Raw genomic sequence first — 23,338 nt, 5'->3', positions numbered from 1 at the left:
AAAGAAACCGTGGGTGTGGGGGCAGTTGCTGCCCGGTCGTAACGCCCTCCTTGTGTGTCTTTAAAGCTAGAGCTGGATGGTGAGCGTGTGGACCTGCCGAATCTGGAAGGCATCATCGTTCTGAACATCGGCTACTGGGGCGGTGGCTGCCGCCTCTGGGAAGGCATGGGGGATGAGACCTACCCCCTAGCCAGGTGGGCTCCCTCACAGTGTGTGTGTGTCTTTCGTACAGCCAGTTCTTAGGGCCTTTGACACATTCCCCGCAAGTTCTCCGTAGTCATTAAAATGATTAGAAATAATTAATAGCTATCTCATGGTCCATATATTAAAAAGGACTTGCCCTAATGTGACTGGGTTTTTTCTTGCATCCTGTGGTCTGTGCATCTTTTTTGTTCTTTTTTGCATATAGACATGATGATGGTTTACTGGAGGTTGTCGGAGTGTATGGGTCTTTCCACTGTGCTCAGATCCAGGTGAAGCTGGCCAATCCTTTTCGAATAGGACAAGCCCACACAGTACGGGTAGGTGAAATATTGCAATAACTAGCGAATTCATCCAGACGTGTTTTTCCCCATTTAATAGACATGAGACAAGACCCACACTGTCTCTTGTTAAACTGCGGCTCAGTCACACACTTCCACTCACCCTCCACCTGCTGCGTGATTGGGCTGGGGGCAAAACCAGCAGCAGGGTCTTCCCTCAGCTGAAGAAGTAGAGCCCTCGCCGAAAAGGAGTCCCGAAGCAATCGATGATAAATACGTATTCTGATTCTTTTTCTAAGATTGAAATGCAGCTGTGAGTGTGCTTGTTCAGAAGACATCTGTGAACTTACTGTCTGTTCATTGTCTGTTCCTTGATTGATTGCAGCTGATTTTAAAGTGCTCCATGATGCCGATGCAGGTAGACGGGGAGCCGTGGGCACAGGGGCCCTGCACGGTCACCATAACCCACAAGACGCACGCGCTGATGCTGTACTTCTCTGGAGAGCAGACGGATGACGAGGGCTCTAGTGCTTCGGACCCAGAGGACCTAAAGGAAGCTGAATAGACGGCTGGCGAAACAGAAACTCGCTCTGGAGTCTACTCAACAAGCACACGCTCCTGTCTTAGTGTCGGCAGCAGGGTCATGGGTATACATGTCATGTAAATAGCATTCCCCAAACAGCCAAACTTTCCAGTGACTGATAACAGCCTGCACCTTTTTCAGCAGAATGTCTTGGTTGTATAGGACCAGCTTTTAAATAGGAAGAGCTGCACTGAAGTAAAACGTGGCCCGTGGTTCTGCTTTAAGAGTGGGACCCACTCAGAAGTATCCACAGCTCGCTGCTTGCTCGAGAGCCAGACCCTGCGTGGACACGTCTACAGCCAGCCAAGCGTGGCTGGCAAGCCGCTCCATTGTGCTGACCCGTAGCGCAGTGGTTCTCAACCTCCTCGTGCCGCGACTCTTTCATACAGTTCCTCATGTTGGGGGTGACCCCCAACCATAAAATTATTTTCGTTGCTGCTTCATAACTTGCTACTGTTATGAATTGGGCGACCCCTGTGAAAGGGTTGTTCGTCTCCCAAAGGTGTCACGACCCCCAGGTTGAGAACCGCTGCTGTAGCGTGTAGAGTCCCCTGTGTCTTGGAAAGGCGGTGGCTCACGTGGATGATGTTAGCCTTCCCCTGCAGCCTGCCTCAGCAAATGTGCCCAACCCTGAGGGGCCCAGAGGAGCTCCTGGCTGGGAAGCCCTGAGAGCAAACAGTCCGTAGGTTAGGATCACTGTCAGCCCCCCAAGGGTTGTTTGATTAACCCTGTTAATGACTACTGAGTGGAATTTCAGGATTTTTTTTCTATAATCCCAGTATAGCTGAAAGAAAACCCGAGAGGCAAATTGATAGGAGATTAAGATTCGAGACGTTTTGCATTTGAGGCCTTCAGAAGGCTCCTAGAAAAAAACCTTGTACTTCTGTCTTTCCACACACTTTCTGAGACCCTCCCACTGGAAGTGAAATGGTTCTGATCATTAGAAGACAGTGTCAGTAATAACCAACCAAATGTGCTAAAGGAAAGGCACTCGTTAGAGCCATTGCTTTTAAAAATTCCAGTCTTCCAGTATTTGGAAATACAGCACCTTTTTTTTTTTTAAGTTATTTGACAGAATTGCCCCCTTGGTGTGAATGTGGAGAGGAAGATGTTCAGAATCCTCTGCAAAAACGTTTATTCATATTTATTTTAAAGTGAGAAATAGATCTATATTTTTTGTCTTATGTATTATTTGCCCTGGCCATGGTACCTGTGTGTAAGTAAGGTTTGCAATATGTAGCTTTATTTAATAAGTTAATCAGATAAATTTTGCTAGCTGCCATCTAATGGAAAAACCTGTTGAGAAAGCAATGAAAGTCTGTAATGTAATTGCTTTGAAAGATATAGTATCCAAATAATCTTAATTTTTCTAAATACTCCCTAATCTTTACCGAAAACTGGGTGTGGGGGCAGGTAGCAAAATACACTGGCAAGCCCCTTTTGGATAGCTGGGGTGGGGAGATGGCAATTGGAAGGGGTTTTTGTTTTGTCTTTGTTTGTTTTCTGTTTTCCTCCCAGTTGCCAAGAATTGAGGGCTGGTTTCTGGTTGCCCACAAGAGGGCTCCCTTGGTCTGCTGTCCTGCCCCTCTGTCCCCTCGCACATCCAGCTGGTGCTTGCCTGGTGGTGATGGTGGTCTTGTGAGATTCAGCTCAGAAAGATTAAGATGTGTCCCCCAAACACACTAACTTACCTGAAACGTCCATATGAATCCATCTATGAATTGCCATAAACTTAAAAATGAGTCACAGCATATACAGTAACCAGCATAAAGTGTTTTTATATTACTTAAGATGACAACTTCTGAGTCAGAGAGCAGTTCTGTTGTCCCCTGTCCCCTCTCATGGTAGACAACCTGCTGGGGCGGGGTGAGAGTGAGGGGGTGAGGGGCAATGGGGTGGGCATTGGGCAGATTTTCTGTTTTATGGGCAGATCATGTTTTAAGTATAATTAGATTTATCCTTCATGGTCAAATTGTTTATATTTTGTAAATAGAGTGTTAAATTTGCTTCTTTAGGTTGTATTTTACCCATAATTCATAGTACTAATTGCAGAAGCAAAGTAAAAAGTTAATATGGGATATCCCAAGTAAAAAGTCTCAAATAATGCTATATTTTTCTTAATTGCTGGAAAATGTACTTTAAGAATAACATTGTGGAGTCTCTTTTGTATCTAAAACAATAATTTGGAAAAAGGAGGTAGAAAGTAGACACTCAGAAAATTGACAACTTGGAAACGACCGACTTATCTTACCTACAAAGCTTCGAGCTTTATAAATTGGTAAGATGATCAGCGCTCTCTCATGTAAAGAGCAGTAACGATACCACCCTACACTTGGTGCAGGTTTATTTAAACAAAGGGAATTTTGCATTTTAGCCCAGGGAGCCTTTTTCTGTCCCAGCCCTGCAAGAAGTTTCTCGGTTGGCTAGTCCCTCTTTCAGCCTTCATTTGTATTTAAGAAAGTGGTTTCATAATGCCGTGTCCCAACACCCATCTTGACTTGATGGTTCACATCAATGTGTGGGCGTGTGCCTTGTTTTTTAAAAATGCAATGCATGATAAGATTCATATTTGCAAGTCAAAAATTAGGGCAATAGCTGTCTACTAGAAACTCTATGCTTTTCAAATTAATTTATCACATTTTCCTGCCTCATGTTTGGCTTGCCTTGGTTTTAAAAGTTTATCCTTCTCAGGAAGATGTGTAAAGCAATGTGTATTTCCATGTCTGTGTGTGAGGCTTCGCTCAGCTTTGGCTCTTCTCAGACATTCCTAACTTCCTGAAGCTTCAATGTTTAGACACTGAGTACTGGCAGCTCTTACTGGTCCCATAAGTAGATGGTGATTAGCAACACTGTATTATGTTCAGTATAAATCTGGCTGGCCTGGGTTTCAAAATGCAGGCTGTCAAGTAGTACGATTATGTGATCTTCAGTGTTTTTAAGTTTTTGCAACCGTTAGCTGTGAACCCTTCAATGTAACTTAATGTTTATAAAGATTTTTATAGTCGAGATTATTTATTTTTATTTTTTTAGTGTCCTACAACCTCCAGTATTTGCTTTTTGAAAGCTAGTGTATTCCCTGGTTTTGTAAAGTTTACTATGACTCAATTATAAAGTTCTTGCTTTGTGAAATTAAGTGTCAAAAGATGAGTAACTGCATTTATAGTGTAAAAATTGTACTTAATGTATAGTATGAGATTTTAAATGTGCACTATCTGGAGAACATTGCAAGTTATATTAATTTACAGATCAACATGGATCCGAATACATAATTTGTACTTACTTGTTCAGCCCAAAAAGTCAATATTTGAGAGTGATTGATTGATAGTTGTGTTGTTTTCCCTAAAAACAATAGTACCGAAGCCGAAACCAGCACTTTATATTCAGAAATGTTTTGTTTTGTTTAATTCTACCTACTTTAATGTAATGGGAAGTCTCTAGAAATGTAGAAAGTGTTCTGTGACTCTGTCCAGCTGCATGGAGATGCATTCTCCACAAGAAGGAAGAGGTGGTGTGGGGGTTGGATTTTTATTCATTCTCAAGTTTTTCTCTAAGACCTCTGTCCTGTTTCTCACGGTATGGGGTGCAGGCTGTCTGCAGCCCCCAAACCACCTGGGGAACGTGTTGGAAGTGGATTCTGGGGCGCACGGAGCCCCTGGCTGAAAGCGTCCCTGTCTCTGGAGAGCAGACATGACACGCTCCTCTTGCAGCAGGAAGCACCGGTGGTGCTGATGCAGCCTCACGTGAGGACGCTGCTGGCCTACATCCTGCCTCGCCGCCCTTGGACCAGATGGAGTTTAATTAGATGTTCTTGGAATTACATTTCCTTTACTCCACCAACTGGCCTCTTCCGCCAGGGTCAGTCTTTTGAAAAGAACTGTGAAAAACTTGCTCTTGTTCTACCCAAATGGATGTTTGTCTGAACTTTGTTACCTGAAGAGTTGGTAAGCTTCCTCTGTTCTTGTGTGGAGTTGTGGTTGGGGCTGTGCCTGCTCCGAGGAGTCCTGCACGTCCAAAGGGTCGCTTCCTGGTCTCCAGGTGGGACCCCAGAGGCAGTGACTGCTTCCGGGGCGCAGGAAGAGGCAGCTCCTCATTCTCCCGTCAGCCAGGGCCCTGCTCTTAGCTACTGGGGGCAGATGGGAGAAGATGGTGTTTGAGGGGAAAAAGGAAACTCGCTGGTTTTGAAGAGGAACTTGGAAACCACTATTAAAATGATTGTAACCTGTTTCTACTGATTTTTACTTATTCAGAAACCTGATGTTTTTGTGCAGAGGATATTTTGAGGGTCTCAGTTGCTGCTTGGACTATTGCCACTTGGCACTAACAAATTCATCATTTGAATACATATTGTTAATTAGGAAAGCACTGTTAGCCCCTGTTCCTCGTGTTTCTAATGTTAGCCTAGGCACAGTCTGTGTCCTTAACTGTAGACACTGCAAATGCACACAGGAATGTGTGTAGCTATTTATCCCCATCCTCCCATCCACTGCTAGTGTAATGTGGGGTTTGGGTTGTGCTGAGCACCTATAGACAAATGTGAAGGGGCGGTTTGGGGGGTTTCTCCCTGACAGCCCTTCATGTAGTTTTTCTGTGGAAGATATTTGATTGCTTTTTAAAAATTTAATTAAAAGTGCCACACTTAAAATACGATCCTGTGTGCTTTTTTTTGACACAATAAAAGCAGCACCTTTGTTTCACAGGAAAGGGGACTGTGTTTTCAGAAAAACAAGACTGCAATGCAGCAGATTCTGGGTTAGATACTACTTGGGGACTGAAGGACACTATTGTGTCCGGCTGCGCTAGCCAGGGACATGGAGCAGAGATAAACACTGAGGAGACGCATCCATTCCCATGTGCATAGATCATCCAGGAAGAACGAAATGACATACAGCAGGTAGACTTGCCTCGTGGCTGGGGGGTTAGCCAGAAGATTAGGGATTCAACACCCCCCACCCCAGGTGCCGTCGGAAGCAATTTGCAGCCTTGGAACTATTCTTGGCCATCCTAGGGTCACATGACAGAACTGACCCCAGAGCCATGGCCACTATTGGGAGAGTGGAAGGAGTAGAGTTCGTTCTCTAGCTGGGCTGAAGACCCAGCCTCTGCCACATACTGGCAAGTTGCACAGCCTCCCTGAGCCTCAGTCTAAAAATGGGAGCTGGTGCCTACCTGTGAGCTGACACGCAGGCACAGAGGGAACAGAGAGCACCTGGTTGTCACCACGCAGGAACGCAGGTCAGCTGTGAGCAGAAAGAACTTTGAGAGAGAACAGGATAGGCTTTATACGAAATCCACTTTTCAATATGCTACCAGAGTGAACACTGAAATCTGATGTTTAAATGTTTGTTGGAAACTAATGGAATGTGCTCTGTTTTCCATTGTGCATCCAGCTATAGTACCTGTATCCCAGCACAGGATTAAATTGGATTGCAGGGAGGTCCTTAGTCCGCCCGAGAGAAACAGCTCCTTGAGTAGCACTAGAGTTTCCAACTAGCATACGGTCTATCAGCTACTGTCAGTTCCTCATAACCTTTTGTGGCATATAATATTTGTTATGTATTTCACTAAGCATTAGACGGTTTTAGATCATGTCTACCACCTTTACCCAGAAGTCCACGCTAACATTTGTTTTTAAAATGACCTTCTCTTTTGAGACGGATGATGCCTTCTCTGGAGGGTAATCTCAGACCGGCATTCCCAGCCTGCTGTGGTGCCCGCTGCTGTTGACAGGGAGGCTCTCCATTCATTCACGGCCTGGGAGAACCCTGCACGGGGCCACTATGAGTTGGAATAATCAACTTGGCAGCAGTTGGTTTGGTCTTACAATTTGGTTACAGAGAAGTCCACTCACATTGAGCAGTGGACCGCAGATTACCATCTCCTCTGCTTCATCAACACAACCACCACCATCGATACTCGTATGTTACAAACAAACCCAAAAAGGTCCCAAGAGTTAAACCAGTAGGTTGTGCTACTAGGGTCCCAGTCCGTGCCTGCACAGGTTTATTCCTAGCAAGCTACCTCTTAAGGTGTGTCTGGGACCCAGGGGTGCTGCAGGCATGTTCTCAGCAATGCGTTATGTTCGCATTACTGGCGTTCAAGGCGCTCTGCTGGGGCAGGTAAGCCCCACGGAGAGGTCGCCTCAGGAGGTCATGGCAACTGTCTTCTGGGATCCCAAAGGGGTCATCTTGATTGATATTTTCAATGGACACTGGATGACCACAGGAACTTACTGGGGAGAAATGTCAAGAGAATGGGAAATTGCACAGGAGGGAACCGGCCAGGAAAGTGGGGCCGAGGACCATGTGCCTGCCCTCTCTTCCAGGGAAGCAAGGGCAGTCCTGAGAATTGCCTCCGGAGACTACCCCATCCACCCTGCAGTCCTGATCTCACCCCTGCAGACGTCTGCTGGTTCTCGGAGCTCAGCATTGCACGTACAAGTCCCCGGAGGGCGCCAGCACTGCCATTTGATGTGTTGTCAAAGAGGTCAGAAATCCTTGGGGAGGGGTCAGAGAGATGGAAGCACACTGCCTTCAGAAGTGTGTAAAGCAGCGGTTCTCAACCTTCCTAATGCCACGACCCTTTCAGACAGTTCCTCATGTTGTGGTGACCCGCCCCACCACACACACACCCATAAAATTATTTTCGTTGCTACTTCACCAGTCATTTTGCTACTGTTATGAATTGGGTGACCCCTGTGAAAGGGTCGTTTGACTCCCAAAGGGGTCACGACCCACAGGTTGAGAACTGTTTTAGAGCAATACTTGTCTGTTGTTGAGCTGTGTCTCTGTCCCGGAAACTGGCAACGCCGGGGGTTCTGATCCACCCAAAGGCCGTTCAAGGAAACCAGCCCTGCACAGTCCAAGACCCAGTGCTTGTGGAAAGATTGCAGGGATCTAGTGAGCTGAAGGCTTTACACAGTGCCTTTAAATAACCTAGCTTTCTGTGGAGCTCTGGGACGAGGAAAGAGGAACTTCTTTTCTTTTTTTGTGCATGAGAGATGGAGGCATGTACCTGGATCTGTGTTATGGAGCCCCTCCTCTGTGGAAGTGACGCTCGGCCTCATTTCCTGCCTTTAGGAGGCGCTCAGTTTTTGAACAAATGAAGTGGCAAAGGCCCAGGCATCCACAGGGCAGCCCTGGAAAAACGCGTGGCTCTGTGTTCCCCTAGAAACGGGATTTTCAGTGGCCAGGGCATTCTTTAGAGCAGTGGTGACCTGCTTTCCAGCAATCTAGCAACACACAAGCCACTGCAATGTGACAAGTGGCAACCTGGTGGCTGTGAACCTAGGTGTCACGTACAGTCTGGCAGTGGTAGGGAGGATGGATTATGAGGAGAAAGATGGGCACTCCTGGAAGACCAGGAATCCGGATCTTATTGGAATGTAGAAGTGGGTGGATTGGGGTAGAAACAGCAGTGACATCAAACAGGAACAAAACAAGGCCGTCACCCTAGGAGAGAATAAATGTGGATGCTCTTTGGAAGAACCATGTGTCTTATTCCTACAGGTGGAACTCAGGAAGGGCTCATTCAAAGTGTGCAAGTCCCGCCACCTCAAATCCACCCCCCCTCCCACAGCCCCTGCCCCCAGACAAACCAGGAGAAACCACAGGAGGGGTCCATTGCTGGCTGGGGCTGTTTCTTTATTTTTCAATTTTGTTACATTTTTCAAGCAGTAGTAGGAAGAGTACAGAATTAGCCGTGCTCCCATCACCGTCCCCCTGATAGCTGCATGCCATTATGTATGTACACTTGCCCGACTCCTGGCCCCTGGCCTAGATGGAGGGCAGGTGGTACTTCCCCTGTGGCAGCCTCTGATGGGCTGGACTTTAAGATCCCCACCTCTGGGGCTGGGTGAGCAGCCAGAGCTGCCTGTCCTGCCATGGAAAGGCTCATTCATTGACGGGAGCAAGAAAGACATGTCTACACACACTGAGAAGCATGACTGCTCGCCAAACACCAGCTTCTATGGCACCTTAGCCAGCTGCAATCCCCATGTTACTCACGAGTGTCAAAAGACCCTTGTTTATAACCCTGGTGATTTTTTTTAAAGAGTTAACTCCAAATAGACATGTGGATAGCCCACGTTCATTGCAGAATTATTAAAAACAGCAAAAAGTCAAAACCGCCTAAGTGCCCACCCACAGGTGCACGGACAAACAGACAGGGGGACACGTGCACCATGGGCTGCGGCTGTGGCTGGGCGCTGTCCAGTCGGGTCCTGTTCCCGAAGCACACAGAGCAAAACGCTGCCCAGCTCTGGCGTCCTCAGAACCCCGGCTATCGAACCCATTGTTGTGGCCCCCGTGTCTCCATCTCGTTGAGGGTCTTCCTCTTTGTCACCGACCCTCGGAATTCACCAAGCAGGATGTCCTTCCCCGGGTCCCTCCTGACAGCATGTCCAAAGAGCCCGAGAGGAAATCTTACCATCGTCATTCTCAGGGGTATTCTGAGACAAGAATCGCGATGAAGCCACAAAACCTTTTCCAACAAGGGTGAATCATGCTGAGGGAAGGACGTCGGTCACAAAAGGGCAAATATGAGAGCATCACTATTAAAAACAAAACATGAAAAGGTTCACGCACACATACTCCTTGCAGGCTACCAGAGGTGGGCGGGGGAGGGAGGGAGAACCACGTGGAGGGAAGACCCTGGGTCAGAATGGTGACGGGAAGGACAGCGCCCAACACGGGGAGATCCACACAACACCAGCAAGGCACGGGACGACTGAGAGGGACGCGGGAACAAAGGGCAGCGACAAAGACGAAGGTCCCCGACAAGAGGGATTGGCACGGTGGCTGCAGCGATGGGCTCAACCACGGCCGGCAGTGTTAGTCCTGTCACACACGGGGTGGCGGGGCGTCAGGACCAACGGCACCTGACGACAACAACGGTCACGAGTGTAACACAGACCGTCCTGCACTGTAGTCTGACAGTCACTGACAAATGGACCCATAGGTAGATACGGATGCTGAAGGGTGGGGGAGGGCGAGAGGGGGCCCATCCACCTGCGGTCGTGGACATCTCCACACACACAATTGCCTGTCTGTAGCCAAGAGTGCACAGCAGGGGTACAGCATGGAGACAGCTCAGTTACAACCCAGCATCTAGACTCAAAGGTGAAAGGCATCTGTCTCGGGGGCATCTAGGTTAACTGGTTCAACACAGTTCATCAAGACGATGCGCTGCAGTGTCCTTGGAGGAGAAGCACCTGGGGTCTTCCAAGCTCGTGAGCTACGATACGACTGCATGAAGAAACCGAAGAGTCAAGAGAGCAATGAGTCCCCGGGAGGAAAGGGCCACGTGACCCACAGCCCACGCAACTCCAAGACCAGAAGATCTGGGTGGTGCCCGGCTGCCATCACAGCCCTGCTGACTGGGATCACAACAGAGGCTCAGAGTGGGAGAAAAATGTAGAACAAAATATCCAAGCCGCTGGGGAGGCTTAGAAATCTGATCGAGCCTGGAGGCACCCCTGAGACGCTGGTCCTGATATATCTTTCTGACTTGGAATTGAGGCTGTTCCTGGGGACCATCTTTGGGGTAAACAGTAGACAGACCCAAAGAATGGACAAAGCCCAAGAAGGACGAGTCCCAGAGCGCAGTCAATTATATGCGGTCAAAAGGCCCACATTTGCCAAAAGCCAAGGTGAGGAGGCAGGAAGGGGTAGAACATCCAGATGACAGGCAACAGGGAGCCCAGGGAGAAATTGGGGGGGAGGGGGGGTGCTGACACACTGTGAGGAGTATAGCCCGTATCAGGGAACCCTGTCTTGACCAGTATCGAATGGAAAACTGATGTGCTCTGTGAACTTCCACGTGCACAATAAACACTCTCCTTTATTTTTAAGTTAACTCTTAAAAATAAAAAAGCTCAAGAAATAACAGCTCCGAGGCTTTTCTCCTGATCAGTGAGACCCAACAACAGCAGGGATGTTGGAGGTCGGGGTGGGGACTAGTTGCAGATGGCAGGCCCCCTTCGGAGTTATTAAAACAGGAAAACAGCTTGCCAATCCCAAATCACAAAGACCCTCGGCACCGACCTTTAGTTTCCGGTGCCAAGGGCCCTAGGCAACCTCTGCACCCTGCATCTGGCTAGCATGTTGCTGGGACTTTCTGACAGCCACAGGACCAGGATTGTCCCCACTCGCTCGGTGAGGGGTCGCCTCGAGGGACAGCTTGGGAGGCGAGTGGAAGCCCTCTACCTTCTGCAAAATGAGAAGCCAGATGCCCACGAAGGCTCCGCCCACGCTAAGATTCTAGAGGTGGCAGCACCACAGCGGACTCGCAGGGGACTGTGAGGGGTGCCCCCTGCAAAGAAAATGGCCCCAACAGCAGGGCATCCTCCGTCTCCGTTCATGCAGGGGCTCCTGCACAGAGCTCAATGTTGCCAACCTGCCAGCCTCTAAGCAGAGGGGCTCAGGCTTTCTTCCCCCAACTGCTCACTGCCGAGGGGAAAGAGCCTTGTTGGCCCTCATTTCCGCAGCGATGCGTGAGGACGTCTGTGCCTTCCCGCCCTCTAAGCCCCGCTTCAGACCAGCCCGAACTGGCTTCCAAAGGGGTTCTTGCTTCAGAAGAGCAAGGAAGAAATGGCCTTCCTTAGCAAAGAGCCACCACTAAAGAACTTTTCCTCCACGCAGGAGAGGAAGAAATCCTTTGGCAACCACCTACCACCTGGGGCAGGGAGGCCTGCTCTACAAGGATGCTCGCTCTCTCAAGGAACTGGAAATCCTTGCTGAGAGACGACAGATCCACAGGTGCCCCGGCCTCCCAGCAATGAAGCCTGCGATGTGGTAAACTCTCAGATAGCTGGAGGACAGGTCTTCGGTCCCTCCTTCCCCAGCGGTAACCTCCTTTCATCAAATGAGGAAGAGCCTGCCCGGGAAAGCCCAGGGCTGGGCTCCTCTCCCCACGAGAGGTTCAATTCCTCTCACTCGGGGCAGGAGAACTTACCCCCGGACACCATCCGGACACAAGGAGCAGGGGGAGATTCTACACCAAGCTCCTGCCACGGAGTGGACGGGGGTTCAGAATCACAGCAGGCACAATGGAGCCTGCTCTGACCCCTGGGCTTGGCCCCCTCCTTGGTGCTTAAAGTTCCTGCTGACTCCAGCATGGCCAACGTGTCCTTGTGGCGTGGGCTCACGCAGGGAAGCCAGCCACATGGCATGGGCTCTGACATCACACAGAGTCGATGTTGGGCCAGCAGCCTGTGGTCAAAGACAAATAGGACTGTTGCCGTTTTCCATCTGATCTGCTGTAAAGCCCTTTTGTGAGAGGTTACCATCCCATGCAGTGACCTAGTCTGGTCCAGTAGGCAGCCATGCCCAGCTTGTCTGCACCAGGCCTCAGAGAGCAGGCCAGTTGTCTGCGTGACTAGACTAGCTAGCCGTAGAAGTATTATCACCTGCCCATCCAATAGCTCACAGCCCTGACTGGCGGGTTATTGGTAAGAAGGCAAGATGATGTCAGAACAAGCCACCCACCTTGTCGTTAAACCCAGATCAAGGGAGAAGCATGGTTTGACTCTGACCCAGTAGTGTTCCTTGTCCCTCCCTGGACCCCAAACTGTAGGAAGAAAGACTTCATCAGCAAGACTCCGTGGCCAAAGCCAAAGCCATGGCTACCCTGCTGAGCTGCCTCCTATACAAACTTGGAAGTGCAGGGGAATGGCTCTGGCCAAAGTTGGGCCTGGGTCACGTTGACCTTGAAACACAAGACAAGCCCAACCAGGCCAATTCACGTTATGGATTAAGGTCTTAGACTGAGAAAGTTTCTGTCCAACTAAACATTTAAAATGAAGGGGCCAGAAAGGGTGAGGCTTTGTGCCGGGTGGCAGGGAGAAGGGGGCTTGTCTCTCTGGGACACCGTGGCTCTGGGGTTAGGGTAAGGTGTCCATATTTTAGCATTGGTAAATCAGAACACCACTGATAAAACTTATATCCTGGCGAAATAGCCACATGGCAGCCAAAAACCAAATACCCTAGCTTGTCGTGCATTCATTCCAAAAATTGGGATTTTAGAACGCCGCGGGACGCAGGAAAAATTGTTAAAAATCGGGACTGTCCCGCCAAAAGCGGGACGTCTGGTCACCTTAGGTTAGGGTTGCTGTGACAGCCCCCTTGAGCACCAAGAAGGACTGAGAGAAAAGGCCCAGTAACCGCCCCAACCCCAACATGTTGGGCTGGGGAATGGGTCCTACTGAAATTCGGGGACTTGGGAATTTTTTTCTTTTTTAATCTGTTGAGTTACACAGCGCTGTGGAGAGTCATGGCAGCCCGGAGTTCTGGAGGCTGCCCCACAGGGCAAAGAAGCCCGAGCCACGTGATCTACGAGGGACCGGGCTTCCGCCAGGGCAGAAAGGGACACAGAGAGGGCTTTATTCTCAGCGGCCTGTCCCCCTGCTCCCCAGCCCAGAGAGTTAGCAAGTGGGAGGAGGTCACCCCTGCCTGGGGAAATCAAGGTGCCAGGAGGCAGACACACTGCCACCCACCACCCCACCACCACCCAACCTCTCCCTGCCACACCCCTCCCCCTGCGCTCTCTCTCTTTTAACCCTTGGGGGACTCTCGGGATGTTCTCCAAGGGAGCACCTGCTGGGGCGGCCTTCTCCCCCCAGGCCCTGGGCACTCCACGGGCAGGTCTCCGTGGGTGCCTCGCGGCCAGCCTACTTGAGGGGGCAGATGGAGAGCGTGGCCCCCGAGGAGAACACCCAGAAAGCCGGGTAGAGCGCTTCGCTGAAGTCCGCCCTGTACTTATACAGCAGGTGGACCCTGTCGGTGACGCCGAAGAAGATGACGAAGCCGGCGTCACAGTTGAGGAGCACGCCGACACGCGTGGCCTTGGTGGAGGGCAGGGTCTTCTCCGTGTTGTTGTGCCAGGCAGAGATCTTGGTGTTGAACCACTCCACGCACCAGGAGGTGTCGTTCCGGCCCAGCCGGCTCTCGGGGCCCTGCCGCTCCATGCAGCCGTAGCAGATGCCCACGCCGCAGAAGTTGTTCCGCTGCAGCTCCACCTCCCAGTAGTGGACCCCCCTCTTGTAGCAGTGATGACCCAGCACCTGCGAGCAGTAGGTGAACCTCTGCGGATGGGGCCGGTAGTTCTGGGGGGTGTCCGCCACTGACGCCATGGTGAAGTTCTCCGTCAGAGCCACCTTGCTGTGGGCGGTGTTGAAATCCAAGATGACTTTAGTCGCGTCTGAAAAGAAGGATCCCAAGGGCCCTCAGGGCTCTCCCTCGTACACCATGCCCCAGGCGGGCCCAGGGGTGGATTTGTTTCATTTACCCATGTCCCAAGAGCCATCCATCAGCCACCCGCTCGTTCTAGTCAGCCAACCACCCATCTCTCCATCCACCCCGCCGCCCCAAGCACGTGCCAGGTGCTGTGTAAGATACACAAGCCCGAGCCAGAGGGGCCTGAGGCAGGGCTTGTGGAGTGGACGGTCCCACAAGCAAGGCCCAGAGACAGGGGTGTGTTGGAGGCGGCCAGGGTTGGGGGTGGGATAGCCAGACAGATGGGGCAGCCAGAGCGGAGGTCAAGGAACTGATGGTGGAGCCTCAGCTGGCTCAGAAGGGCGGGGAGGCGGGGCTGATTCTCAGGCAGGGTGAGGAAGAAGGCTGGTGAAGGGAGTAGCTGCCCCAGGGTGCCGCTGGGCGATGCGGCGGGCGGGCAAGGGTAAGGAGCAACTCACACTCCAGGAGCTCGGGTCTGGACTTGGCTAAGAAGACCTCCAGCTCCTTGGCCTTGAGGGATGCACTCTGCGGGGGCGCGGTGCCTTTGGCTGTGGCGGAGAGAGGAATCAGGTGTTTTCAGAACAACTGGGGACCGGAAGCCCCACCACCCCTTGCCCACGAGAACTCACCCTCGGGATCGGCTGGTTCTGGCACCTTGCTCGATGGTGCAGGAACAGCAGCTGCGGAGCAGAGAGGAGGAGCGATGAGAGGGCAGCCGGATGCAGGGCACCTTCCAAAGCTGCTTTCCAAGAAACACACACACCCCCTACACACAAGTGCACACCCACACACGCTTGCCAAGGTGGCACAGGGGAGCCCAGGCGGGGCTTCTGCCCACCATCTTATCCCTACAGACCGGTCAGGACAGAGCTCCCGTAAACGCAGGCCCCTCACAGAACTCCGATAGGACAGGCCAGCTGTGGCTGTGCCTGGCTAGTCTCGGAAACAGAAAGAGGGACAACTGCAGGACTTACTGGGTTTCTTGGGCTTCTTTTCGTCTTCTGAAAAAGAAAGTTTTTAGACGTAAGATAAAACGCCACACAAGGACACTTTCCGAAGACCATCAACGCGTCTGTGTGCATGAACCGGCCCGTCCAAGGAAGGGTGGGCCTCCTGTGAGCTTGAAGGAGCTGGGGGGTCAGCAATCAGAGGGCGCCTGGGGCCGACAGTGCCAGAAACCAGGCCGGTGGTTGTTGCAAGAGGGACCCACGGGAGCAGGAGGGAAATCGCTGGAGTGAGAAAAGTTCTGTATCTTGATTTGGGCAATGAGGATACATGTTACAGGTCAATTCTGTCTTCAGAAGAGGAGAACATTCAGACAGCAAAGCAGAGTCACTCAGATAGACAGATGACAGATTGATTGATAGCTAGATAGATGCTAGCTAGATAGCTAGATATCAGATAGATAGATGACAGATTGATTGATAGCTAGATAGATGCTAGCTAGATAGACATGCTTTTTAGAAGTTTCTAGAGTCTGTAGAACTCGGGTTTGCTTGCACAGTGCTTCTGAAAGTATGTCCCCAAGCCAGTGGCAGCACCTGGGACCTTTGAGATCAGGTTCCCAAGTCTCACCCCAGATCTTGGGAACGGGATGCTCTAGGGGGAGGGCCGGATCTTAAGACCCGTGTGATTGTGATGCACATTCAAGCTCAACAGCAGCGTGGACAGGGAGTGTTTGGGGTCTTGTGGCCTGTTCTGTCCCATCTTCCGTTTCTCCACTGCCCCTCCCTTGACCTTGCATGCCCCCACTTACTGCTTCCCCCGACCCTTCAGCAGAGTGCCTCGGGGGCTGTCTCACTCACCACCCACTCCTCTCTGACCAGAGGACCCCAGGCTCAGGTGCCTCCCTAACCACCACAGCTCTCCCTCCACTGTGGCCTGTCCACCACTCCCAGCAGCCACTCCTCCGGAGAACGATGAGGCTGTGCCCGCCAAGATGTACCCATCTCAGAACCCTACGCAGGATCACCAGGAGTCCACACTGACTCACTGGCAGTGGGTTTGGGTGTGGGAGCTCTAGTTTGGGGGAAATACTTCAACAGGCTTGGGGGTGACAAGAATGATAATGTAAGAAAGGCTGAGAAACGCTGTGCCAGCAGAAGCACATTAGAACTCAGCAGTCACAGGACAAGAGTGGACTCGGGTCATCAGAGATCACTATTGACCTTCTCCAGGGGGCTCTGCCCAAGGCCTACAACCCCATGCTGCAAAGAAGCCAGAGACTTGGTGGGCCAACAATTCCAGGTAGCCCAGGGATGGCAGGGCACCTCCTCTAAATTCCCATGGGCACTTGTGCCACTTCTACCCCCTGGGATGGGCTTGGGGGGCCTGGAAGAAGCAGGGACACTGGTGTGAGTGTCTCACTAGGCATCTGCCAAACACAGCTGTGCTGCTGCCATGGAGACAGGGGTGGAGTTACTTACTGGGAAGCTTCTTCTTGGTGGCGGAGGGCGGGACACGCTCTCTGGAGTCACCTGCACCAGAGAAGAAGGGGTTCATTGATAGAGCGCTTTCCCACCAATGCAAGCAGCCCGGTGCACCCCGGGCAGAGAGGTGGAGGGCTATACACACAGCCCTTTCGACTGGCCTGCCCAAGAGATAGAAAGAAGGTACTAGAAGGGCCAGTTGGATGTGCTTCCCTCTCTTCTCCGACAGAGGAAGTCACTGCGAGCAAGTCTTGTCTCCGTCACTATCCAGTTCAGGGACCTCTCTGAGCTTGCTTTCTCCCAGGTGCAGGACAGGGAGGATCCCACGCCTCTTCATGGTTGACGTGGCCACCGAAGCAAACCAAGTCGCCTGGCGTGTAGTGTTTGAACCAAACCAACGTTTGCTTCCTGCCAAATGGTTTTCTCTCTCCTCCCCCTCTCCCAGGCCTCGGATCACCAATAGCAGACACGGGTCAAAAAGGAGGCCTGGCTAATTCATCCATCGCTTTGTCCACGGAGCTGCATGCCTGGTTTCAGAGGTACTGTCCTGCAAGGACACTTGTCTGACCAAGTGTAGACTCAGGCCTGCTCCCTCGAAGGCCCCAGAGGTCTGATATACCAAGCACTGGAGAGACAGCAAGGCCTGCGAGACAGGACACAGTCTTGCCCTAAAAAGTAGCATCCTCCCGTGGGGGAGACAGACAGGGGTCACAGGGCAGATGTGCAAAGGGCTCTACAGGGGTGCTAAGGACCCTAAGACCTCCTGTGGTGATGGCTGAGGAGGCAGGGGAGGCTGGCAGAGAAATGTCACGTTTCCGCTGAGTTTCGGAAGGTGTTCAGTGGAGAGGGTGGTGGGCTTAGAGCCTTCTAGTTATCAGGGCAAGCACGTGCCAAGGTCCTGTGGCACATCTGAGGACCGGAGCATGGAAAGAAAGAGGGTCCAGGGAGGGAGTCAAATGCAGAGTCCAGAGTCTGGCCTGTAATCCAGAAGCAGCCGAGAGACCCTGAAGCAGGGAGGGCCAGGGAGGAGAGGAGATTTGCATGCTCAACGTCCCTCTAGGACCACAGCAGGAGCAGAGGCAGATGGCCCCTTGCAGAAGCTGACACAGGCACAGGTGGTGGCGCCTGGGAGCAGGCTGGTGGCAGCGGCGGCTGGGGGAGGGACTGAGGGGCTGGGTCAGGAGGTCTTTAAGAAGCAAACTCCAGGAATGGGCTGGATATGAGGAGACGGAGTGGGAGCATCACGGAGGATGTCAGGTTCATCTTGTCCTCCAAAACGAGGCATTTCCCCGCCAAAGACACTGAGCACGCCAAGCCCTTTTGAAATCCATCACAAAACCCTCAATGAGCACACTCCAAAAGAGCTTGTCTGGGACGGCCAGGGCCCATCACAACAGCAGCCGATGCCACCTCAGAATTTTCTAGTAGGGATGGTCATAAAGTCAGGATGAGCCAAAGGCTCCCCAGCTGCACGCCAGGGAAGTGACTGTTTCAGGGTGACTGGGCCCCAGGACGCCGCATCATGGCCCTCCTTCGGACCCGTTCCTCCCCGCAGAAAGCTTGCTGAGGGGTCCCAACCAGCTGCAGGACCCCGGGGAGGAGGCCTAGGCGCTACTCACTCTCACCTGGACTGGGGACATCCTCAGGCTTCTTCTCCTGGTGCTGCCTAATGTACCTCTTTAGCTCGTTTTTGAGGTCAACGGTGCCCTGACAGACGCCCTTGATCAGCTCCTGATTCAGCTCGACCTTGGGCACGTAGACTGGCTTCGTGGAGATTCCTTGCAGTTTGGAGGCTTTCTGGAACGGGCCAGGGTGGGGGAGGGGTGTTAGGGCAGGTCGCTTAGGAGAAGCCAAGTCTCAGGGCTCCATTCTCAGGAGGAGTTTTGCTGGGCCCATGGGTGCTCAGTCCCATCAGCTTCAGAAACGACAGGCTCGGGAAACCCACCACGGCGACCCGGAGCTGGGAACGGAAGCTGAGGGCTAGCACTTGGCAAGTTAGCAGCCTGATAGGAACTCTGCCCGTTGGAGCAGGGGTGAGCTCGGGTCCCTGGTCATCAGCACACCATGGCGATGCGCTTCCCGCTATACCAGCTCTGGCTGGGAAAGTCCAGGGGAGCAGCCAGGCCAACGAACAGTAACGAGCACTGAGGATGAACCCTCATGGCATCCGGGACAGGCAATGGGCAAGAAGCTTGTCAACGGGGAAGAGAAGGTTCCCAGGGCCTCCAGGAACTTCCCCGGAACCCACTGTGTTACCGGGCAGGTGACCCCATCAATTGAGCTCACCCAATACCCCCTGCCTGGCAGGCCCCCAACGAGCAATGCAGAAGAGGGCAGTAAGAAGGGGTGGGCCCAGCCAAAAGTCACAGTAACTCAGTAGTCGTCAAAGCAGACGTGAAAATAGGGATGGCTAACACGCCATCCTGAAGGCCATCGTGGAGGCCAGTTGGGATAGTTAGGTTTATCGTGCCCACTAGGTCAACGGGAACGTGTGGGCGGAGTTTAATCAGGTCACAGCTTGATTGGAGGGCAACGAGATAAATGGCTCTGCAAGTTCCGCCCCCATCTCTCGTGCTCTCTGGTGATCGGACCAGCGTGCTGCTGCTTTAGCTAGCCCTCTGCCTCAACCTGTGAGCTACACTACCTGTGGGTCAAGCCAACCCATGGTCCATGTGGCCACAGCCGAGGCTCCTTCAAGTCCTTCTTTGCCACACTGCTGGTGCACACATCACTTGGGCTTGAGGCTGGTGGATCCCGTCCCCTTACACTGCTTGAGTTCAATATCCCATCCGGCCTGCTTCACTAAGCTCCTGTATTACTGACTGTTGCTGACTCACCCTGCTGCCTGCAGGAAGACACTGCTGTCTGCTTCCTTGACCCTGGACCAAAGCCCCCTCCTTTCAGTATATTAACTCTTCCACAAAAGTGAGTTGAACTGAGCCTTCTGCACTGTTGTGTGGACAAATTAGCTGTTCTATTCCTTCTTGCTGTACAAACCTATCCTTTTCATCATGTGTCCTGGGTTTGTTCCTCGAGAGAACCCTGCCTAACACACTGGTGAGCATGCTCAGGAACTCCACTGATGGAATAAGGAAGATGGGGAACTGTCGTGGCAGCTTGAAGAAGGCCATGGGGTCTCTGGGTGGAGAAGGTACAGCATTCCCAAGCGATGCCCAGGAAGCACAGAACAGTGCGTCCCCGGTTGGGCTTGGCAACAGGCAGTGAGCTGCTGGCAAAGATGGCCTGGTCATCAAGGACCCAGTGAGCCTTGGTAAAGAACAAGAAGCCAGAAAGGGCGTGGGGAGGCAGGGGAAATCTACGTCTCAGAAACACTTCCTGGGGTCTTGTAGAGCAAGGATACAAGCAAGATGGCGGGCGTGTGCAGCCCACACCCCACTCTCCTGTAAATAGGATGGGGTATCACTCCCACCTTCCTGTAAATAGGATGGGGGATCACCACCATGGTTGGCGTAGATGATGTGGCAAGGGTGAAAGAATTCTGCAGATACAAGTAAGGTTCCAAATCAACCAATTTTAAGGTTCTCAGCAGGGCGAGTGTCCTGGGTAGGCTGTAGAAGGTAAAAGCCCCTACAAGAGGGACTTGGCCTTCCTGGAGGGAGTGATTCTCCTGCTGGTTTTGAAGTGAGCTACCAAATCAGGAGAGGGATCTGTGAGCAGGGAATTGCGGGGCCTCTGGCTGAGGACAGCAGCCCTTGGCTCACAGACAGCAAGGAACCAGGAACCTTGGTCCTATAACTGCTTGAATCTAATGTCTGTCAGCAACCACTGGACCTAAGCTCCTAGTCCAGCCAGCATCCAGAACACAGCCTGTGTGCCCGGAGGTAGACAACCCGCTAAACCCTGAGACCCAGGAATTGTGAGATTATAAATGCATGCTGTTACAAGCCACTAGCTTGATGAGGAGGTTATGCACCGTGGAAATGAGACTGGGTGTCACAGGGGTGCTCCTGGTGGCCTCTCACTCTCACAACTCCTTCGCAGTGCCCTACAGCACCTACATCATTATCAAGAAGCTAGGCGGAAGGGATGCTCACCATTAATGACTTCCCTTGTGTGGTAGTCACATCATCTGTTGTCACTTTCTGAGACTTAAGAGTGAAGGGGTGGAGGTTAGCCTGTCAATCAGGTTGCAGCTTGATGAGCTCATTTGGGGGCGCTAAGGAGATAAATAGCTCATGAGAGGACACATGCTCACTCCCTGGGAGACATTGCAGCTGACAAGACGCATGGAGCGAGGCTAGAGCCCTGAGCTGGAGGAGCCACCTGGAGAGCCCTGCCAGCGCTGAGATGCTTATGCCGCCACTGGATCCACAAGACTTCCTACCCAGTGACCAGTGGTCTTCCTGCATTGGGCATCATTGCATGCGTTGCATGAGTCTGAAGAGGACTTTATAGATTGGTATTGGACACATGGGATATCGGACTTATGGACTTGATCTGGACTGGGCTGGGCTGTTTTCTCACTATTCAATTGCTCTTGTATACAAAGTTCTTTCTTACACCCACGAGTGTCTGTGACTTGGTTTCTCTAGTCAACCCAGACTAACACGCCCAGACTAACACACCTCGCCAAGACTCACCTCCAGAAACTCAAACTCGTCCCCCTTACTCAAGGCCGCTTCAAACTCCTCCTTCAGGGTCTGGATCTCATGCTTCTTCTTGAACAGGATTTGGAAAATGCTGTCCAACTTGTTGCTGACCCGCTTCTCCTCTTCCTTTATCTTCCGGGTAGAGTTGGCCTCTGAGGCATCAATGAACGCCTTCATTTCCATGTATTCTTGTTGGAGCACATCAACCTTCTTGTTCGCTGCCTCCTACAGAGGGCCAAGACGAGACGAGAGGGCACCGTCAGACGGGCTAAAGGCTAAGCCTGCAATGCCAAGCGTTGGGAAGATGTGGATCGGAGGGAGCCCTTGACTCCCTTGTACTAGTGGGAGTCACAAAGGGGTGCGGTCACTATAGAACCAACCTGCCAATATCTAGATCTGCCAGAGCATTGGTGGTTCGATGTGAGAAGCCTGGGTTTGATGCCAGGCCAATGAATCTCTTGAACACCTACCATCATGTCAGTGGTGCCCCGATGCAGAACAGATTTCAGAAGGGCTGTCAGACTCAGATGGACTAGGATGAAAGTTTGCTGATCTACTTCCAAAAAATCAGCCAATGAAGACAGTAGGGCTCCCAACAGCCTCATCGCATGGGGCAGCTGCAAATGGCAAGTTTTAAGGTGCTCAGACCCTGTACCCTAGCACTCCGATCCTAGGACTATGCCCTAGAAAATCCCCAGACACCTAACATTGTTTGAAATTGTGAAAACGTGGAAGCACATTAAATGTCCACCAATTACAGATTGGACACGTCTTATGGACAGTCATAGGATGGGACAGTAAGCAGGGATCATTTTTTTTCAAGTTTCAGAAGACTAATGAATCAGAGCTATGCATGTATAAATTGTCACGAGGGAACAGCAACTTGTCCAGGCATGCGTGCAGGATGGCATTCTTCATGGACAGCTCAGAAACAAGGAGAGCGGTAGCATTTAGTGCCAAAGAAGGCACACATATGCACGAAACATATAAAGAAACACATGGGAGTGACGAATGCCATCAATGGAACTGTGCCTCCCTCCCCCACCCCAACCTGGCTGGGCCAGGATTCTCAGTGGTTTGAAAGTTATGTAATAATGCAATTTTCTAGTTAAGTAATGATGTTATCACCCCCAGGATCTTACGTGATCGGTCAATCAGCTCTAAGGTGATTAAGAAATGCAACACCTTGAATTCGATCAGATCCCTGTGCTGAGAACCTCCTAGACCCAGGAGAATGGCAAGACACAGGGAGCTCTGGAAGGCCAGGCCCTCAGACGCTGGGAGGAAACAAGGACTTTTCCGCAGAACCAGCAGAAAGGGAAGGCCTTGCCCTAGAGCTGGTGCCCGCAATTCTAACCTCCAGCTCCTAACTGTGAAAGACGTGTTTCTCTTTGTCAGGGACCCATCAGAGAACTAAGTCCATGAATACACTGAAAGCAGTAGATACTTCGGGAGTGGTGAAAAGAGAGGAGTCAAAAAGAGAGTCTATCATCCTCTGGGGTGCCACTCTCCGATAGCATCGCTACATGTGGCTAGACTCTTCAAGGACTCTGAGCTGTATCACGTGCATGTTTATGTGAGAATGAGCACTGCCTTTAGCAAACAGTGCCAAAAAAAGGATTTTAAGTTTTTTCTTTGGCGTTTTTTTAAAATTTGTTTGGTTTTTGCCTTGTTGTTGTTGAGGTGTTTTTGAGTTAATTAAGTTTTGTTTTTAATTTCCTTTCTTGGTTATTAAGTTCGTTGGAGACTAGGTACAAGGCCCCATGGCTTTCTCAAGGGCAGCGGTCACTAAACGAGAAGCTGCGCTTCGCCTCAGAAGCTCAGCATCAAATACGACAAACAGAAACACACCCAAGAAGGCCAGTGTGCAGGGGTCCTGGGAGTCAACCACTTCTGTATCTACCTCTTTCCCCATGGCCTCGCCCGTACCACCCACAATACTGCCCTGTTCATTCTCCCTCCTTCCTTTGTGAGAAAACACCCCTGCAGCTTAGGCTAGGGAGCG

At 51.5% G+C, this 23,338-nt stretch overlaps 2 protein-coding genes across 2 annotated transcripts in view; one reads left to right on the top strand and one right to left on the bottom strand.

Annotated features, from left to right (window-relative positions):
- DGKE (diacylglycerol kinase epsilon) overlaps positions 1–1,469 on the top strand; it is a 13,336-nt gene extending 11,867 nt beyond the window's left edge. Inside the window, exons 8-10 of the mRNA XM_004707031.2 lie at positions 67–194; positions 410–521; positions 868–1,469. Coding sequence (XP_004707088.1) covers positions 67–194; positions 410–521; positions 868–1,047 — 420 coding nt within the window. The 3' untranslated portion in view covers positions 1,048–1,469. The remainder of the gene's footprint in view (positions 1–66; positions 195–409; positions 522–867) is intronic.
- A 12,115-nt stretch (positions 1,470–13,584) lies between these two features.
- TRIM25 (tripartite motif containing 25) overlaps positions 13,585–23,338 on the bottom strand; it is a 28,840-nt gene continuing 19,086 nt past the window's right edge. Inside the window, exons 3-9 of the mRNA XM_045299738.1 lie at positions 21,325–21,558; positions 18,349–18,520; positions 16,721–16,771; positions 15,269–15,295; positions 14,924–14,974; positions 14,753–14,842; positions 13,585–14,259 (exon numbers count right to left, since the gene is read on the bottom strand). Coding sequence (XP_045155673.1) covers positions 13,730–14,259; positions 14,753–14,842; positions 14,924–14,974; positions 15,269–15,295; positions 16,721–16,771; positions 18,349–18,520; positions 21,325–21,558 — 1,155 coding nt within the window. The 3' untranslated portion in view covers positions 13,585–13,729. The remainder of the gene's footprint in view (positions 14,260–14,752; positions 14,843–14,923; positions 14,975–15,268; positions 15,296–16,720; positions 16,772–18,348; positions 18,521–21,324; positions 21,559–23,338) is intronic.

The sequence above is a fragment of the Echinops telfairi genome, unplaced genomic scaffold (genome assembly GCF_000313985.2).
Source record: "Echinops telfairi isolate 266 unplaced genomic scaffold, ASM31398v2 ScPeMD7_7458;HRSCAF=8496, whole genome shotgun sequence".
Lineage (NCBI taxonomy): Eukaryota > Metazoa > Chordata > Mammalia > Afrosoricida > Tenrecidae > Echinops > Echinops telfairi.
Note: the sequence above shows the minus strand (reverse complement) of the source record. Positions and strands in the feature narration are given on the sequence as shown.